At 35.8% G+C, this 19,801-nt stretch overlaps 1 protein-coding gene across 3 annotated transcripts in view; it reads right to left on the bottom strand.

Annotated features, from left to right (window-relative positions):
- Window positions 1-212: 212 nt before the first annotated feature.
- The window catches only part of LOC149548436 (Transducin/WD40 repeat-like superfamily protein), a 223,209-nt gene continuing 203,620 nt past the window's right edge, over window positions 213-19,801 (bottom strand). For all 3 annotated transcript variants that reach the window (XR_016354026.1, XM_089792504.1, XM_089792505.1), the window contains exons 8-9: window positions 10,110-10,316; window positions 213-806 (exon numbers count right to left, since the gene is read on the bottom strand). Coding sequence is in view for 2 of the 3 variants with exons in the window: in XM_089792504.1 (XP_089648630.1) it covers window positions 666-806; window positions 10,110-10,316 (348 nt within the window). In the remaining variant the exon portion in view is untranslated. The remainder of the gene's footprint in view (window positions 807-10,109; window positions 10,317-19,801) is intronic.

Raw genomic sequence — 19,801 nt, 5'->3', positions numbered from 1 at the left:
TTTACAAAAAAACACTTAAAAGTTTAGAACGCATTCAAAATGTTCAATGCACTCTAGAATTTAGAAGTTGTATGATCTTGTTCAATTTTGTTATAAGAAAATTGAAGGCATTATCTTACATTATGCAAATAAATCTGTTGGGCGGATGTCGAACAAATATTACAATTATTTTGTAGAAAAACCATATAATTTAAGTTCTGAAGATCCTCATCAATATAATACTATTACTTGTTCAGTTTTTACTCCTTTGTTATATTAAAGAAATAAAATTTATAAGATGAATAATCAAATAAACATTATTGTTGTCAGTCCATTTCTCCTTTGAACAACTGGTAGTGGTGAGGGGAAAAATCTCAACTTCAACCTAATAAATAAAAACCGAGCAAGATATTTCTACAAGCATTAACAGAAACTATGAAACAGTGCTATAGAGTTACTTGCAAATGCTATCTATACCTACATTGTCATTGACACATAAGCACCAGTATCAATGGGAAAGTATGATTCTGTCATTTTCAGATTCCTAGAGGAGCACGTCAGACCATTTTGAATTGTGGATGTTTCTCATTGTTGATATTGTAGAATAAGATTGTCTTGTTTCCCTTGCGGAATGTCTTAGAACATTCTCTCAAAAAAATCTCATCGGAAGAAATGTATATGATATCTTAAAGTTGGAATGTTCCCAATTCTTGGCCATGCTGCAGAAGCACCACATTTTTTCTGGGTTTCCATTCTAATCGATATGAGAGATCAAACTTATGAGTCGGAGTTGTGCTACTTTCATCAGGCATTCCCGATTCATGGCTCTGCATAATAACAAGTCCAAGTTAATTCACAGTTTCACATTAGCAAACAAAAAAAATTCAGGCTTCATTTTTCTTCCCAGGTTATCAGTCAAGTGAAAACTTAAACATGTAAGCAACAAATATAAGAGATATTTAATTGTTTTTCAGTATTAAGAAGAAGCTATTGCATCACTACTACTTGACTGAACTCTCATCTATAATTGAAATCTAAATCTTAAGAATGAATAAATAAAAGATATTGACTTATACAGCTGTTCATTGCAGTAAAATCCAATAATAGCAACCAGTACATGTTTTGTAAAATGAGACAAATTGCAGGAAACTTTTGGCTAATGATCTGTATCCCATGTACATAGATCTGTAGCAATGTCAAGAAGGTTCTCATGAATGCACAAGAGAAAATCTGGAAGCACACCTAGCAGACCAACACTTACAATATTGTTGGCTTCGAATACATTACTACTTATAAACTTGAGATGACAGATGCAAAATAAAAGCTACGTGAAGAACTTGATGTGAGAAGTGCAGGAGAACAATTTTTTTTTATATGGTTGGTAAGCTGGTTTCTGCAGACATTGTCCACCATTGTTTTAATTTTTTAACAGTCACGTTGCATTGCTGCTGTTATACTCATGTCCATTAACTTGTAGAAGCTTGAAGTGCTCTCCAAAACACACATGCACAAATGCATGAGTGCATATGCGCACACAACAAATTGACATCCTGAAACACATCTCCTGCCATCCCACTGTCTGCATAACCAATACACCGTGGAACATAGTTTACAACACACAAAAGAGGAAGAATTACTAGCTCCTTATTTAACTCTTACTGATATAGTTGGATGCATATGCATATAATATATATTATAATATAAGATCAGAATGGATACGCTTTCCATCTCATATCATGCCAAAATAGCAAGATCTGTATGTTAAAAGCTAGATGCATATATATAGGTAAGTTGCAGCTGAGATAGAAAAAAATTTAGACTGAATGAGTGGTCAAGGTATTGATTTACACTATTCACGTACAATAGTAAATAAGAATTACTTAGGTAATGTAAAAACGCCATTCAGGTCTTGTGGGTTTCCAGTGTTGCATCCGTTTGGCTTTCCCCCATGGGTAGTTGAGCTCCTTGGACGGCTGTTATATAACCTAGCATAGTGCAGGAAGCTATTGATTTCAACCAAAATATTAACTATACAGTTTCCAGCTTAGCTTACAACACTACCAATAGAGCCTTGAAGTGGCTCCTTCACTGCTGAACCTCTATTTGAAGTTTCATTCCAACATGAAATTACTATTGATTATTCTCTCAATAGAGACATGTTATTTGTAAACCCTGTTGAAGATTGTAGCTGCGATAGAGATCTTTTATCTCTGATTTTTCTATATTGAGATTGCTCCTATGTATCGTGTTTCGGCTGGAGAAGGTATTTATTCGAGATAATATTATTTGAAGAGATGTGTCATGCAAAGAGTCATGAGTTTGGAAATATGAAAAAACTTGTATTTGAAATTGAAGTGACATTCGGTCATGATATGAAGAGTCTTTCGATTCTGTATATATACATGATTGCCTTGTGTGTAAGGGCATTGTATCAAGTAAATGCATTGGACTCAAACATTTTTATTATCAATAAAAGAGATATTTTTCCAGTGTGGCTGGGTTTTCCCCTTCGAGTGGAAAGGCTTTTCTAGGATAATCCCTTGTGTCATTTGTGCATCTTTATTCTCTTTTCTTATTGCTGTTTATCTTCATTTTCTAGGCAAAACATCAACATGGTAGCAGACTTTTGAGTATTTGCAAGGTATGCTAGGGGTTATGCCCCTTCCTACATCAGAGTAGAAGATGCAAGAGTGCATTCAGTAACAAAGCACCGTTGTTTGTCTAGACTGAATGCTGATGCTTCCTATATGGTGGAGTATCTGTGATCGACAGAGTCATTTAAGACTCTTGTTGGATGTTGTTTTAAATAGTGTATTTGGACACTTGAGCTAGTAAGAATTAGTTGTTGCAAAGTTTGATGGTTGTTGAAACCTTTGACATTGATGTCAATGGGGGAGAAGTATGGCATGAAAAACATCATGGGGTAGAAGCAAAAACATCATGGGGAGAAGCAAAACAAGAAGTACAACATATTCAGAAGAAGTACAACATGGAATGACAGTTTGATGTAAAGCACATTGAGATATATCAATGGGGGAGAGTGATTGATGAAGAGGATTTGAAAAGAAAGATTAACAATCTTTTGTTGGTATTCTTGAAACTAGATTTTTTCATCTATGTTGCCATCAATGCCAAAGGGGGAGATTGTTGGAAATATGAATGTTGATGATACTCCTATGGTGGAGTATTGTAGATATATTACTATGATGATATGTTACATACATGACTGTGTTTGTCATTGATGTCAACATAGCAGTCTTCTGTGGTATCTGACAAAAAGACAACAAAAAGATCAAGTTGGTACATACAACTAGTTGAGCATTCTCACTATCCGAGGTTATGAGAGATACTTCTGAGTATCTAGTATATGCAATTAATGTCGGATGAAGAAATGTTAAGTTTGGAAGAAGTTATCAAAGTTTTCGTGATGTTTGTTCTGAGATAGAGTTTACAGAGGCATGTTCTGGTAAACTTGCTATATCTCTTAGCAGAATTGTTATTCTAAGAATCGAGGTTGAGGATGTGAAGAAGACATGTTGGTGATGACGTGGCTAAGCTTGCTCATCATAATATTACATGTACGGAAAGATATTCAAGTTGCAAGGCGGAAGATTAATGTTATCACTAAGTGTAACGTGTTCTTAATATGGTCCTATAATACTTAATTGAGAAGGTCTAATAGCCGACTCAAGGAATTGTTTTATGGACTCAGTATAAAGGAAGGACATTTTCCTTTATCAAGTATGAAATGAAAAAGTGATTGTAAGCAGCAGAGAGAGCTTAATGCAAAGTTGAGCAGAGTAGAGCGGAAGTGAAGGAAACATCATTGCGAGGTTCTATTGTGTGATCCGAGGTTTGATATTTGGATCCAAGGTTCGTGACCTGGTCTACAAGGTCTGACAGTGATTGGTTCGGTTCACAGAATAGAGGAAAGACGAACATAACAGTAAATTGCATGTTTGAGCAGTGAGCTCTTCTTGTAGTTGAAATTGCATGTTTGGGTAGTAGGCTCTTCTTGCATACATTGTACTACAACTCCTAACAGGGATTCAAAGTCTCCTAATAGGGACTCATGTACTAAATGTTGTAATAGCCTCCTAATAGGGTCCATCCTCTAACAAGGAATATTTATATTAGGACATCATCTTGTGGGCATCATTCCCACCGGGGTTTTCCCTTTGATCAAGGGTTTCCCTAGTTAACATATCTAGTGTCATTGTCTATGTGCATCTTGTCGTTTACTTTGGTTGAATGGTTGTTTTTACCCAACTACATGCATTTTAAAATGTGTTTTCATGTTTTAAAAACCCTACCAAGCTACATATTTCTAAAATACATGTAAATGGCCATGAAAAATTCATTTTTAATGACTTGTATTTCCACTAAAGCATGGTGGTGATTTTTGGCTCAAATACATGCAATTTAAAACATGTTTTTGTGTCTTTATAGTCCACTAAGGTAAAGTGGTGATTTTTAGCCCAATTACATGTCTTTTAAAACATGTAAATGCCTCCCAAAGGTGCGTTTTGCACTAAAGTTATTGATCAAAAGCTCATGGTGGCAATTTTTTTAGCCATTGCATATGTTTTTGAAACATGTAAATGCAAAAATAAAAAATGTGTTTTCCTTCATAATATGAGGTATTTTTATCAAACGCCTAAACGTGGCAATTTCTAGTCCAAAAACACATGTTTTTGGCTCTCAAAACTTCACTTTTTTGGGCGTTTTTCTCCAAAAATGGATTTTCCAACCTTCAAATGCTCAATTCTTGAGCAATACTTAGTCCTTTTTTATGATCTATGGTTCGTTTTTGCCTAAAATCACCCAAAGAACACATTGGGCTACTCAAAAAGGGAGTTTGTTGAGTGTTTTCTTCATTTCTCAACTTATCTAGGGCACATTTTTGCTGAAAAATGCCCTAATTTTGAGCAATTTGCAACATTAAAATAGCAAGTGTTTGGACCAAGGTAAGTTCGAAAGCATTTCCTATCCTTCCTAGCTTGCATTCAAGTCTTTTAAATCACTTGATATGTTTTGGACACCATTTTCCAAATTCTTTGCATCTTGCAAATTGCTTGGTCAAAATGGTTGCTAAAATGATGCAATTTTTTGTTCCAACTTCCTATACTTGGCAAGCTACAAATTTTGACTCATCTCTTGCAAGGATCAAGTCAAGATTCAAAGTCTATGTAACACTTCATCTTGCAATCTTTCTAAATCCAAGAAATCTCTTTGATTGCCATTTCAGATTTTTCACAAGTGCTTAAAACGACTTCTTCTCTTGCGTCTCGATAAAAGGGTATGATTCCTTGTTATTTTTCATAAGGTTTGTTGTATATATTTGTTATGTTGTGTATATAAGTCTCATCATTTCCATTTTCAGATTTTCATTTGTTTTTTATATGTCAAGTTGCTTTTTCTATTCTTTCGTCTACTTATTCAAGTTGCATATGCAAGGTCCCATTTACTTGCATATGCAATCGGGGTAAAATCCCAGTCTAATATGGAAGCAAGTCCCCCTATTTTCCCTCAAGAAAATGCAAGTGCAATTCCCACCAATATGCATTCCATGAAGCTCCATATGGCTGCCCTATGGTTGAAAAAGAATTTCCCACATGCTTGCCAGATACATAGCATGACTTATTCCTATTAAAGCATGCTATGTTTCCATTTCATTATACTTTACTCCTCGTTTGCAAATTTTAAAGCTCGCTGTTCGCATATGCAATTCACTTTAGGAAACCCATTTTAGGCTAATTTAGCTATTTTGAGCTTGATCCATTTGTTCATTCGCTCTCCACAATCATTTCATACACTTTCCCTATTCATAATTTGCCTAATTACCGTGTTTTTACACAACAAAATATTTCTATGGAATCCTCATATGACGATGTTTTTACATTATGGAACTTTCATATAACACTTGTGCAAGTGCATTACTCTGCAATGTCAGAAGAGCTTGCACCGCTAAAAGGAAAAGATAAGAAAAAGATGAAGTACCAGTATGACCAGTACCACAACTCCATCCCACCATCACAAGTAACTTCCTACAGTTCTTACTACATCGAATTCATTAATGGCAACTAGCTGATTCAAAGGAGGCCTGATTTTCCCCTAAAGGCATGCAGAGGTCAGAGTTTAAGGAGGAGATCAATGTTCTTATCATATTGCATAGTCGCCTAGCTGTGCTCAAGGATTCAAATTTTTCATATGCTTTAAGTAAATACCAGTAGGAAGATTACATGTAAACAACAATTATATTGTAAGTAAAGAATAACATGTCCCCGTACAATCAACTTATGTACTCAAATTGCAACTGCATTAGGCATGCACTAGTTGGGTTCAAGGATTCAAATTTTTCATATGCTTTAAGTAAATACTGGTAGGAAGATTACATGTAAAGAGCAATTATATTGCAAGTATAGGATAACATCTCTCGTTACAATCAACCTATGTACTCGAGTTGCAAGTGCATTAGGCATGCAACTTTGAATAAGTCAAGTTAGTTAGCTAGAAGTTTGTTAGAGAATAAGTCAAGGTGGTTGACGATTTCCCCTTTTCCCTCCACCTTTCTCTCTCCCATTTTCCTATGTAAAGGAGAGAGCTCATTATCAATAATCATCTTTTTGGCGAGGCAAGAAAATTCTGCAAGTTTATATGTGCACTCTAAGATTATGTGCTTGGATGTAGATCTAAATTACTATCAATAAACAAGACAACTTGCTTTCAAACTTTGTGTTGATTAAAGGCATTATGTGACAACATTTTCTGGATATTGATTGTGAGTTTTGGAGCTTTGATCAAGAGGGATTTGAATTTAATCGTGCAAACTTTGAGAAGATTATTGCATTTAGAGCCAATTTGAACTTTTGATGACTGTGTTGCAGGAGGACAAATTGTAGTAGATAGTAGTGGCTGGAATTACTTATAGCTAAAGACTTTGGGCTTCAATTGTAAGTGTTTTTATTAAATTTGAGAGTATCCTGTAAGAGACCTTGTGCCTTACTGGTTTATTCTGCTTGAATCCTTATTTGAGACATATGCTTTGGGATCCTACTTTGTTTCACAAAATTTCAAAAGTAAACTACTGCCTCTGGTGTTGTTCTTACATCAATTCTAGGGTTACTAGTATTATCGTAGCAACAAGGCACTTTTGTTAAGTTGGAAAGTTATAGTTGTATGCAAATAATTCCTGAAAAAAGAGGAATTGATCGAAAGAACCATCATTTTGTAATTTCGGTTAAGTTCCTATTGAAGCCACCTACGGTAAGAAGGGAGCCTCCCCTATTGCTGAGAGGAGAGAGAAATCTCATGAAATGTTGTAAAGTCACAATTTTGTAAGTTGTAGTCATTGACGTACGAACATTTTAGCCAACACAGTCTCTAGCACATGCCTTAGAATATGCAAGGGTAGCAACACCATTGTATGGTTTTGAGAGGACTCTTTTTGATGGAATATGCATGTTGTTTCTCACTATGTTAGATAAATCAAACACAAACCTAATGGAAAGAATGATCACTTCAGTGCTTTCTAAGGAATTTGAGTAATGGAAATAAAAGTTTTAAATTCATGACTCACAACTCCTCCTTGTCCAGTTTCTGATTGCATACAGAGGAACATCCCTAGTGCCTAAGACATCAATTGAATTTCTCAAAAGATATAAACTATAAAGCAACATCTCAAAAATTAAGCAAGACCATGACTTTTGAAGAGGAAGAACAATTGAGTTTGGTCTGTATTGGATGGAATTAAGATTGCTGAACCTTGCTTAGGTGTTTCCCTTCTCTCAGTGGCTTGGGAATTTCCAGGGGAATGTATATCTTCTTAGTCTGATATAAGCCCTCTCTCTAGCATGATTGTGCTCTGGAGTAACAAGTGTAAATTTTGTCGATGATTCTAGTTCATCCCAATATAGATTATAATCTTTATCAGTTGTAAACTCCATTCCCAGGCAACTGCAAATAAGAGAAGCCACCGGAGGTTCTAAAAGACAGGTTTCATCAACATCAATATCACAGATGAATAATTGTAGTGAAGTTAACAATACTTGGCAATGGAGAAAGAAATATAAGCATCAGAACTTGCACAAGAAGCCCGATAATGTTTTGAATGCTGGAACTAAGACCAAGAGTATAAATCTCGTCAAATGCAAACAAAACTATGCTCATTCTTCTTGAGGTTTGAAAGGCTGAGTTTTCATGCCAGGTTTAGAAGAATAATTAACAAGCAAAGATGACAAAATTCAAGCACGTAGCAATACAAGTCAATAACGATGACCTTGGTTGAAATCAAATACAACGATGAATAAATACAGTGACTAGTATAAAAACATGTTGAATTATGTGCAACATTGAATGCTGGAGTTTTATTCCTGGGTCACATGTGCATAGAGATTCATTTTCCATAATCTGGGAAACAGAAGTTGTAGTCGCACCAGAGTAATGAGCTGAAGATTTTCTGAAGTTTGGGAAACTTCTGAACTGTCATTGATGTCAAAGATGACTGCTTACGAGAGATATTTATAGCATCTTGCAATCATGGGCTCTCATCATCTTCATTGAGAGAAAGAATCTATCAACACTGTCTTCCTATAAATCTCACACGCAACTTTCAACTTCAACCTTTAACTGAGATGGAGGGTTAGGCAAAGGTCACTATGATTGATTTATACAGCCAACGTAGAAAAGGAAGAAGGCACCGACGACATGGAGAAGCAATACAATTATTATAAAAAATATTCAGATCTTGTAAGGAGGAATAAGGAGTAGAAGGCATGGCTTTCAATTTAAACTGATATATTATGTTGTAATGATAAATATAAGATCTTTCTTTTAATTCAAGGCAAAGAAATAAATTACAATCTGGATTTGTCCTTTGTGATCAATAAGGCGATTATTGGATTCTTTCCAATAATGCTCATGTGTTAGATTTGTCATAGCATTCTTTGTTTGATAATCAGGGATAGTGTGAAATATATGTATTTCCTCATTTGTGTCTAATTGTGCTTCCCACCGAAGAAGTTAGAATCCTTTTGGACTAACATTGGACTGCATAAGATGATTTGTCTTCTAGAGCACCAGATTAGTTGATGATATATTACAGTATATTGTCTGATAATGTTGTACTTAAGAATCTTCATTGTGCTAACTCTATTGACCGAATAAACAAGGCACTGATCTTTTAAAATCATTAAATACAATTGTTCAGTTTATAGTTGATGTCAGAGTTTCTCTTCTATATCCCAATCTTGAAAGCATCAACTCCATTATTGAAAAATCTTATATAAAAAATTCAATCATTTCAAGCATTCATTTAACTTCATTTTGATCAAGTTTGAGGATTTTTCCAACCAAAGAACTCACAAATTTTTATTCTCTATATAAAAGCTTTGAATAACGAGATCAGGTTCAAGGTGAAGGTTTACCCACCTAGGTGTAGCGAAGCCTAAAGTGCAGAGGAATTTAAATCAGCATATGGTAATGTATGACACATCAATCTGAGACTATTGTGTTATCATTGTTACATTTTATTATTCTAACTTGGGAAATGATAAAGTGGCCATCATTGACATCAAAAGTGGTCACTCAATACTTAGGAATTAATGATCTTGTTAAATTATTAAAACATAATTTTAATTATTTAATTATATTCCTGGACCAGATAAAGGGGAACATTACACAATGTGGTTACACTACTCTTACCATTGATAATTAAAGGCACAAGTGATTAATTTGATGTATCAGCACAAGAATGGGTGATTCCAGACTCAGTGGACCACTGCAGAATGCCTTCACATCACAAATTCTCTTATCCAGGTCAACAATTCCTAGACCAGCTAAGACCAACCAACAGAAACACATCTCCAAAGAAGACTGGACATATTGTTATATGTCTAGTGCTGACAACATTTTTCTGTTTACAGGTCAAGCCTGGTCCCACAATTAAGGGCCTAAGTCACCAGGGATTCACCCTGGTTTTTTCTGCTTACTAAGTGCTTAAATGAATTTGAAATCACATAAAATAGCTTCAAATGACTCAAAGTGGATTAACAATGATTAAGCATATCTGATGAATGCATTTGAAATTTTAAACAGAGTTTAGTTCAGGTTGCATAAAAAGAATAACGTACTTGTGACACATCTGGACTATTACATCCCAAAATGCTTCCCATGATGCTTGCCCTTGAAGATTTGGGAGAAAAGCCTGCCCATGGAGGAACAAGAATGAGTTTTGTACATTGCACAGGTACAGCACTCCTACTAAGTTTCTCCCACCATGTTCCTTCCAGAGACCACCACCTGATTGTTAATCCATGCTGAGAAAATGCAACTAGACCCTGAAAGACATCCAAACATTAATTGACAGTAACAAATTTTGTAAAAGATTTCATACAAAGTTGCAAAAGAAATCTGTATCTTACAAATTAACATTGAACAACAAAAAATACGTTTGAGATTCAACACAGTTGAACAATATGCATCTGTGATATACATTAACTAAAAACAATTTCATTAAAACACAAAACCCATAAAGGACAATCAACTTAAACTAGGGAAAAAAATTAAATTGATTTTGTACCTGCAAAGCACTGACTGCAATATCACTGAACAAGGTAATTTGTATTTCAATGGACCTACTGTTTTCTGCTCAAATTTGGTAATTGTGACATAGCTAAAACATCTAACAAGCAAGTTCTATAGTAAGCATTCAATTTCCCATTTATTTGATTTCATAGTAACCATTTAAAACAAAGCACACCCAATTGTACAAACAAGTGAAACATAGGTTTGGAGTTGTGACATGGTGCAGCATATTTTCATTCGGAAGCAGGATATTTTGTCTATTTGGCTGTAATTAATCCTCCAAAGGTGCTCAAAACCTTAGACACGGGTTTCAATAACCATCTCTGCCATAGACATGGGTTTTCCTTTCTCATGATTAATTATTCTGTTTGTAATATATGGCTTCATCTTCTTGATATGTTCAGGGTTTATCCACATTGGGGTTAATTGACATGTCAATGCAAGAAACTCATCCTACAATAGAAATTTGATACTATCGCCAGCTAGGAGACTCCATGAAAATTAAATCCTTTAAATGCAAGATCCATTTTTCTAAGAATATAAGCCTATTACAATTGAACAATGAGTTGCACTATGTATTAATTGTACAATTATATTCCAAGCCCTAATAGTTGCTTAACTATTTTTAAGCAGCACCAAGAATGACAACTCTTCCAGCTTGTCTAGCACAATGAACTCTATCTCCTTTGTCTGAAGTTGTAAGAGACTGTAAAGACCTCAACTAATTCTTCTTCTGAAATGCTAATACTAAACTGAATTTTGTATTTAAATATATTCTTTTTTTGAATTTTCTGAGGTATATATGAAAACTGAACAACATTGCAAAATAAACACACTTCCTAGAGTTTTGTAGAATTTACTTGCAAGGGGAAGAACAACACAATGATAATAGCTTCACAAATTAATTCAATTTTCCAACGGACAATGAACCTGATTATGATTTGGATGTCGCTGAAACAACAACATGAAAATGTAGAACTCCAAGAAATGTGATTTGCAACTAGAGGAAATCTGTCACCCTCTCATAATGGTCGCCCAGCTAACAAGAATGTTCCACCCATCTAAAATGACTGTCCAAGCATGGACGTGACCCAGCAGATGATGAATTCGCAGACCTGGTAATAAATCGGAAACTTGGATATGCAACTTTGTTCAGTAATGGTGTGCGGCTAGGGTCTAGACCAAACGCAACCACTGAAAGTCTTGCGAATTGCAGCAATAAAAAATCACAAGAGCCAAGGATATGACATCCAATACCGTGGTGATTGATTAGCACAATCCGATCACTCCAAACTGTCTTAAGAAGCTGAACAGCAGATTCCCCCAACAATTAAATTCACCAACAGCAAAACAGCAGACTTCCAGAGCAATCCGATTCACCAATTTTGCAGTCACCCTGATATTGCAAAAATGCCCAAACATTAAACTAATTGGATGCTACCTTCTACCAAATCTGAAATGCCATACTGAGGGACTTCAGCCAGGCATTCAAACTCCAAATTCTGATAAGAAATCCAGTGATTGTGTGACCCTCTAATTGCAATGAGAAATACATTTTCCTTCAGCCAGTAATACTTGTCTGCCACACAATAACTCCCAGCCACAGACAATTACAGTAAGGGAGAATAAATGAATAGCCAGAATATATTGTACATCAGCAGTGACTTCAAACAATCTTCAGAACTCATAAACCCTTATACAACAGCAAGGGCACAAAACTTCAAAACTCAGGAGAAAGCCAAAAAGGCACAATAAGAAAATCTATAATCAAGCGTGTCTTTCCCAATAAAATGCACTATCATTTATAAGCTTTTGTTGGCAAAAGTTTCCATAAAACTCCACTTCAGAAAACGTGGAAGTTTACCAAAAGAACTCAACACTAGAAACTTTTTAACTTGCTTTTTAGAAATATCTCTTAAAGTCATTATTATAATAATATAAACATTATTATAATAATGCAACTCAATGAATAATAAATAAAGAAGAGCTCATGTAATTATTAACCTGATTAACTGCAGATGACGACCAACTGCCAAGCCACCCACTGCACTACCAAGAATAGAAACTACTAAAAATAGACTTACTAGAAATAGTAAATCCATAACTGAGACCCCCAAAATGCCTTGTCAGCTCACGAGGTTCGCTATGGTGAACTAACTTGGCCAACTGCAGGAACCTGCTAAAAATGGGGACATTATAGAGTTTACCTAGATAAACGAGGGTGATCATTGACAAGCCTATAGGTTGAGCCTACTAAGCCATTGCATAGCTTTCCTATGAAAAATCAATACTATGATGGTATAAAAAAATATCATACTCACAAAGAAAGTATGGTTTGTGATCTTTTAAACAATATATGACTTGCCTAAATTTGCTTAGACTTGAACAAAATAGCAACTGAACAAGTTGTCCTCCACACTATTAATAAAACCAAGCATATAGGTTGACCTATACACAAAATATTAGCACCCAAGCGAAGTCAATAAGTATTACATAAACCAGGAAAAGGAAAAAGAAGCACAGAGCATAAAACCAAAATGGAAGAACCCTTGTGAGATCTAACTCTGCCACACCACTAGTTTGCTACACACAGGACAAACTGGTTTGGAATTTTTGATAATATAGAAATTTCTATGAGTTTTCACCACATGATGCCAGGCAAGAAAGATAATACTAGTAATATAAAAACTGAAATAGACTGGAAATGCAAGAGAGCTGCAAATTATTCTTATTCACTTATAATATATATGCAATCCTTAAACATTCACAAGACCTACCCGAGATAGCTAGCTGATTGTAAAAATTAAATTCTGGAAATGTAATCAATCTGCAGTTATAAATGATTTGTCCACTCAAATTATGCAAAATGCCTTGCATTTGCTGAGCACTCACAATGGATGAAACCCTTCAATCACGTGTGAAACCCTTGTGATCAAATTCACCAAATTGCTAAAGTAGTGTAGCATTTTACTGTTCACACCACTGAAGCAGAACATAAATTTTGATTTGCAAATGGTTGACTCTTAATCTTCGGTAATCTTCAAATCTGCAAACATATAATCATAAATCCCCTGAATAATCTTTATATTTGTTCACCAATATGCACAAATAAGACCTCTGAAGGTTGATATAGAACAATGGCAAGGACAACCAGCAATCTCAGTGCAATCTTTCAGCACCTCAAAGATAACTATTAACAGCTTCCAAGCTTGCAATAGCTCCTTGAAAACCTTGTTGGAGAAACTCATAAAGTTCACCAAGTATCAAAGCACAAAAATGATCAATTCCATATATGAGAATGAGCTCTTAAGTCCCTTTTCACTTTTTTCTTGTGAGAGCTCAAACACATTCCTTACCAATGTGAACTAAAAGATATATTCCCACATCTTTGCTCTTGTTTCATTTAAAGTAATATAACTTTTGTGGCTTTCAATAGTTTTGAGTTAGGAACCATCTAAAATAAAATTAATTACTTAAGGAACTAATTAATGGGTCCTGCCCCATTGTCCTTCTAAATGATCATTAAAGTAACTTTATTATAAGTAGTTTAATATCATTTATTAAACTACTTTTTTAATAATACGCAAGTCAAATCATAGACTTCCATTGCAAATAGGGTTATAACTAGTCATTAGATGCCCAACTAAATTTAGTAACCCTAATTGAATTACTATTGATAGTAAGTCCTCAAAATCACTCCAAACGTAGGTAGGAGGAAATTGCAATTGATGGCATTCCACATTGTACCATAACTGTCTCCACTAATCACTGCCAAATATAGCAACTGTCAGGATAACTGACTTATTATAAACAAAAAGTCCTTAGAACTGCTTCAAATGAAGTGCTAATATAGCTGGAATTGGTTGATACTGCTCTGCACCTTGTAGATATCCCAAAATAGCTGGTAACAATGAGCAAATATGCCCTCTATGCAAACAACTAGTCCAAGTGGGTCACAATAATGGACTAATCCTATCATCTCGGAGTCACTTAGAAAAAGGGGACATTAGAGTCCTCCCTCCCAAAGATTGCTTGTCCCAAGCAATCCTGAAGAAAAAAATGAACATCAGAGTCCACCCGGATCCCAAGGGTAAAACTGTGTAATGTCTCAGCTATGCACAATTGACTCTTGTACAATCAACACCCAAATAACTGACATAACTCTAACATCTTGACACTGATTGTAGATGCTGAAGGAATGACCAATCCATCAGAAAACCAAACTTGTAATGTTCCCATTTTTGGTGCATCTCTGCAGATGATTGAGTCAGTTCATCATAGCAACCCTCGTGAGTTAGCAGTGTGATTTGAAGGTCTGAACGAGGACTTACTGTTTTTAGTAAGACAAATTTGGCTAGTTGCCATATTTGGCAGTGCAATTGGTGGTGCTGGCAATTGGTCATCACCTACATTAGATGGAGCTTTCAATTGGTTGGGTTCATATTTACAATTAGCTATTAAAGTTGCATTATTATAATGGCACTTAATTATATTTAATGTTATAAAATGATCTTGTGTTGGTGAAGCTTCTTAAGTGAAGTTGCATTTGGGAAACTAAGTGCAATTTGGGGGTTAGAAATATGAGCCCATTGTGAAGGAAAAAGCATTCGATTGATTATTTGTTTTTTGTGGATCAAGTTCTAAGATTTGTTGGAATTGAATTATTCATTTCCTTACTGTTCCTGTTATGTTTGGGAAATCTATCCAACTTGAATATTAATTTTGCTTGGTGTGTCGAGGGTTTGAGTTCTGATATTTTCCTTCAAGTAACTTTGAAGGTTTGCTGCTGAGGTATAGCAAAATTTGTTACCACTACTCTACTATATTTACTGTATCTGAGAAGTCATTGACTCTTGAAGATTTTACCAGTATTTGGTGGAGTTATTAAACTGTTGTGAATTGAATTCTACCTGCATTTGGAGCCTAGAAGATGTTTGTGTTAATCTCAAGGTTGTAGTGCATCATTGGAGGCAGTGTTGATGGTTGTTTGTGGACTGTGATTTTTCCAGGACAACCTGCGTCCAACATTTAGGGCTCTGTGACACTTTTCCTTGGCCGACGACTTCTCATACAACCCTGCGATTTGTATTGGGGTCTGTCACTGCATTATTGGGAGTCTAAAATAAATTTCAAAAGATGACGAAGCAAGGGAGTGGCCTGCAATTTGTTTAAGAGGTATGTGTGGACTGCATTCAATATTGGGGGCTTTGTAATTAACTTTGGAGAAGCCTACAACCAACAATACTAATTCTGGAGTTGTGCATGTGGCTGGGCAACTTGGATATATGCATATCCAAAGGAAACAAGTTCCATAGATGTCATTTGGATTTGTTTGTATTTACTCTCAAGTAATATTTTACATTTACCAATTCAATTTGCAATTAATTACTTGAGTAGTACTGGGATGGGTGACCTCCCGGGAAGTCGAGGTGCTTCACCTCTGTGAGCATCACCTAGATCCCACGAGTGCTAAGTGTTCCATTTATTCTCATGAGAGATGGAATCTTGTGGATCACTACTCATGAAACATGAGTCAATGAGTTTGACTTAAAAACTGCACACTTAAATCCTAATAGCAATATCATAATTTGACTTGTGGAAAAATAACTCCCACTTATCAATGATGAGCTTAAGTGGCTTTCTAATGAATATTTCATAAGGCACAACACTTGGGGAAGGTTTTGCAATTGGGATTGCAAGCAAAGTGGGTTTAACCATGGAGGAAACTCCCTAGTTAAGTGCGCTCAAGTTGGAGTAGTACTGGGATGGTTGACCTCCTGGGAAGTCTTGGTGCTTCACTTCTGTGAGCATCACCTAGATCCAATGACTACTAAGTGTTCCATTTATTCTCATGAGAGATGGATTCTTGTAAATCACTACTCATGAAACATGAGAGAATGAGTTTGACTCAAAAACTACACAGTTAAATCCTGAAAGCAATATCAGAATTTGACTTGCTCTAGAAAAATATATCCTACTTATAAATTGATGAGCTTAAGGGGCTTTACATTGAATGGTTCATAAGGCACAACACTTGGTGAAGGTTTTGCAAATGAGGTTGCAAACAGAGTGGATTTAACCATGGAGGAAACTACGTAGTTAAGCATGCTTGAGCTGGAGTAGTACTAGGATGGGTACCCTCTCGGGAAGTTTTGGTGCCTTACCTCTATGAGCATCACCTAGATCCAATGAGTGCTAAGTGATCCATTTATTGTCACGAGAGATGGGTTCTTGTGAATATCTACTCATGAAACATGAGTCAATGAGTTTGACTCAAAAACTACATAGTTAAATCTTGATAGCAATATCACAATTTGACTTGCTATGGAAAAATACCTCCTACTTATAAATTGATGAGCTTAATGAGCTTCATAATGAATGGTTCATAAGGCACAACACTTTGTTAAGGTTTTGCAAATGGGATTGTAAGCAAAGTGGGTTTAACCATGGAGGAAACTCCATATTTTTGCACGCTCGAGCTGGTGTATTATTGGGATGGGTGACCTCCCAGGAAGCCTCAATGCTTCACCTTTGTGAGCATCACTAGATCCAATGAGTGCTAAGTGTCCTATTTATTCTCATGAGAGATGGATTCTTGTGAATCCTTACTCATGAAACATAAGTCAATGAATTTGACTAAAAAACTACACAGTTAAATCCTGATAGCAAAATGTCATAACCACAAAATAAGCATATATGTAATTTATTAAATAAATAAGAGCAAATTTCTTTTTCACTTTGCACAAAGAATCAAATAAATTATAACTTAATAAACATTTAATAAATCATATGATATAATAAATATTATATTATCAAAATATGAAATGTCTAATAAATAAATAAAGTATTAGAAATATGAAAAATTATTGATATGATTGAGTCACAAAAGGCACGACTGGTGGAAGTGACTATTCACATTTGGGATCACATATTTAAGGATCATTTGGAGAGGAGTCATAGGGATCATGGCCCAAGCATCTAAACTTCATTGCCACTAGTATCATCGAGCAAACACATAAGGAAGCCATCTGCGATTAGAATTGCTATCATTGATATAGGGAAAAAGGAAAGCATCGAATAGGAAATCAAAGCACATATCCAAGGCAGAGCAAGTACACAGAATAATATAAAACACAATCCTAACATTACCAATGTGGGAAAAAATAGCAAAACACCAATTGTGGCAAGACAAGTGCCTACGATCAAATTACAAATACAGGAAGGAGCTATTACAATAATAAATAAGTCGTCTATTATTAGTTAATGGTTATCTATTGTAAATATCTTAAGCTTTTGTTTGCTTTCATTTTTTGCTTTCTCTAGAATAGAATGTATCTATTCTTTACGATTGTTTCCTAAGGAAACATCCTCTCATTCTTTTGTATATATTGACCTTTCGGTCTCTGTTAATATCAAGCATGTACTTTACCAATTACCTTGTAATATGGTATCAGAGCTAATACTTTAATTTTTTCGAAAAAATTTATAATTTCTTCATGAAATTATGTGTAAATCTTTTCAAAATTATTTTCGTCGATTTTCTCTCAAACTCGCCTAGGGTTTTCGGCCTAGAGAAAATCCCGAACTTGGGTCTGCAAATCGCGTGGCATTAATGGTCTTTTTTTGGGGGGTCGAACTTCTCTACAGATCGCAGCTCTCTAACTAGACCAATTGCATTTTTTTTTTCTTGGTCAGTTTGCATTATGCTTGGTTCGTGGTTCGTATGTGCCAACTTTCGGCCACTGCTACCCACGACTGAACACAGGAAAAAAAACACGGCTCACAGCTCTGCATTTTACCAAAAGAAAACACCTGCTCACACACAGTCTACATCCCAGCAAGCTCACACGCAATCTATAGGGCCTGAAGTTGTGAGTTTTTTGGCTTTTTTTACTATCATTTTTTTGCAGACAGGATTTGGCTCTTTTGCACGCCTACAACAGCGAAATAGTGTTTTTTTTGGCTCACACTCCCTCTTACACAGTCGTCTCTGGTTGACGGACAATTTCTAGAACAAAAACCAACCATTTTTATCAACAATCCGCCATATTTTTCCTACAACTTCGACCTTCCAAGCTACCGGCTAGGGTTTTGCCCAAAACCCTAATTTTTGGGGTTGGAAAATTTTTTGATTGCAAATTCTTGGTGGGTTTTTCGAGAGCTCAATTGGGTTGTCAGTTTTTCTGGGTGCCTCGTTTTTCGTGTCTCAATTTTCGAGCCAGCGGATCAAAAAATCGACAACATTCTTTTTAGGCTTTTCGAGCTCTCTTCTAGGTCACTCTCTAATTCTTCTAGGTCTTTCGTAATCTTGCCTTGAAGAACGTGCCTTCACATATTTTCACAGTTTTTCATTGAAAAATGTGCCATGGCATCTCTAACCAATATTCTGCTCAAGCAAAACTCCAAATTCAATGGTTGCAATTATGGAATCTGGAAGCAGTGCATCATTGCAATTTTTGAATATCGGAACACCAACCAACTTGTTTTGCGTGTTACGAAGCGTCCGACTTCTCCAGTTCCTGATCAAGATACATGGGATCTGAATAATCGAGAGGCAGTAATGCTTCTCAAATTATTCGTGGCTGATGATCAGCTTTCTCAGATTCCATCCGGCAAGACAGCTGTTGAAATCTGGACACATCTCAAAGGTCTTCATAAGACTTCTGACAAAAGCAGAGCCTTCTTTCTAAAAAACACTATGTTTTCTATTGTCATAGATGAGCGCACCTCACTCCAAGCACACCTGAATTCGATTCAGGAAATTCGTGATCATTTACTTGCCATCAGTTGCAAGATGGAGGAAGAGGATATTGTGGTTATCACTCTTCAGAGTTTACCAAAATCCTATGAGCATTTTATCAAGACTCTCAACATCACATCTACTGGTGTTGATTTGAAGTTCAACGATCTCTACACACTGCTGCTTCAGCAAGATCGGTGGAAACAATAGTTCGATAGCAGCTCCAGTTCCACCTCCACAGAGCAAGCCTTTGCTGCGAAATCCTTTCAAAAGGATAAGGGCAAGTTTCAGCAGCCATCTCCACAGAAATCTTCTGCTCCAGCATCAGATGGTTCCAAAAAGAAGAACATTCAATCCAACTACTGCCACAAGTTTGGTCACATGAAGGTTGAATGTTGGAAACGCTTAGCTGCCTAGTCTTAGCAATCAGGTTCGCAGCCCAAAGCGAATAGTGTAGAGCACATTGAGCAGGCAAAATCGGCCTTTTATGCCTTCATG

The sequence above is a fragment of the Cupressus sempervirens genome, chromosome 7, assembly GCF_028749045.1.
Source record: "Cupressus sempervirens isolate cs-2001-9-10 chromosome 7, ASM2874904v1, whole genome shotgun sequence".
Taxonomy (NCBI): Eukaryota; Viridiplantae; Streptophyta; class Pinopsida; order Cupressales; family Cupressaceae; genus Cupressus; species Cupressus sempervirens.
Note: the sequence above shows the minus strand (reverse complement) of the source record. Positions and strands in the feature narration are given on the sequence as shown.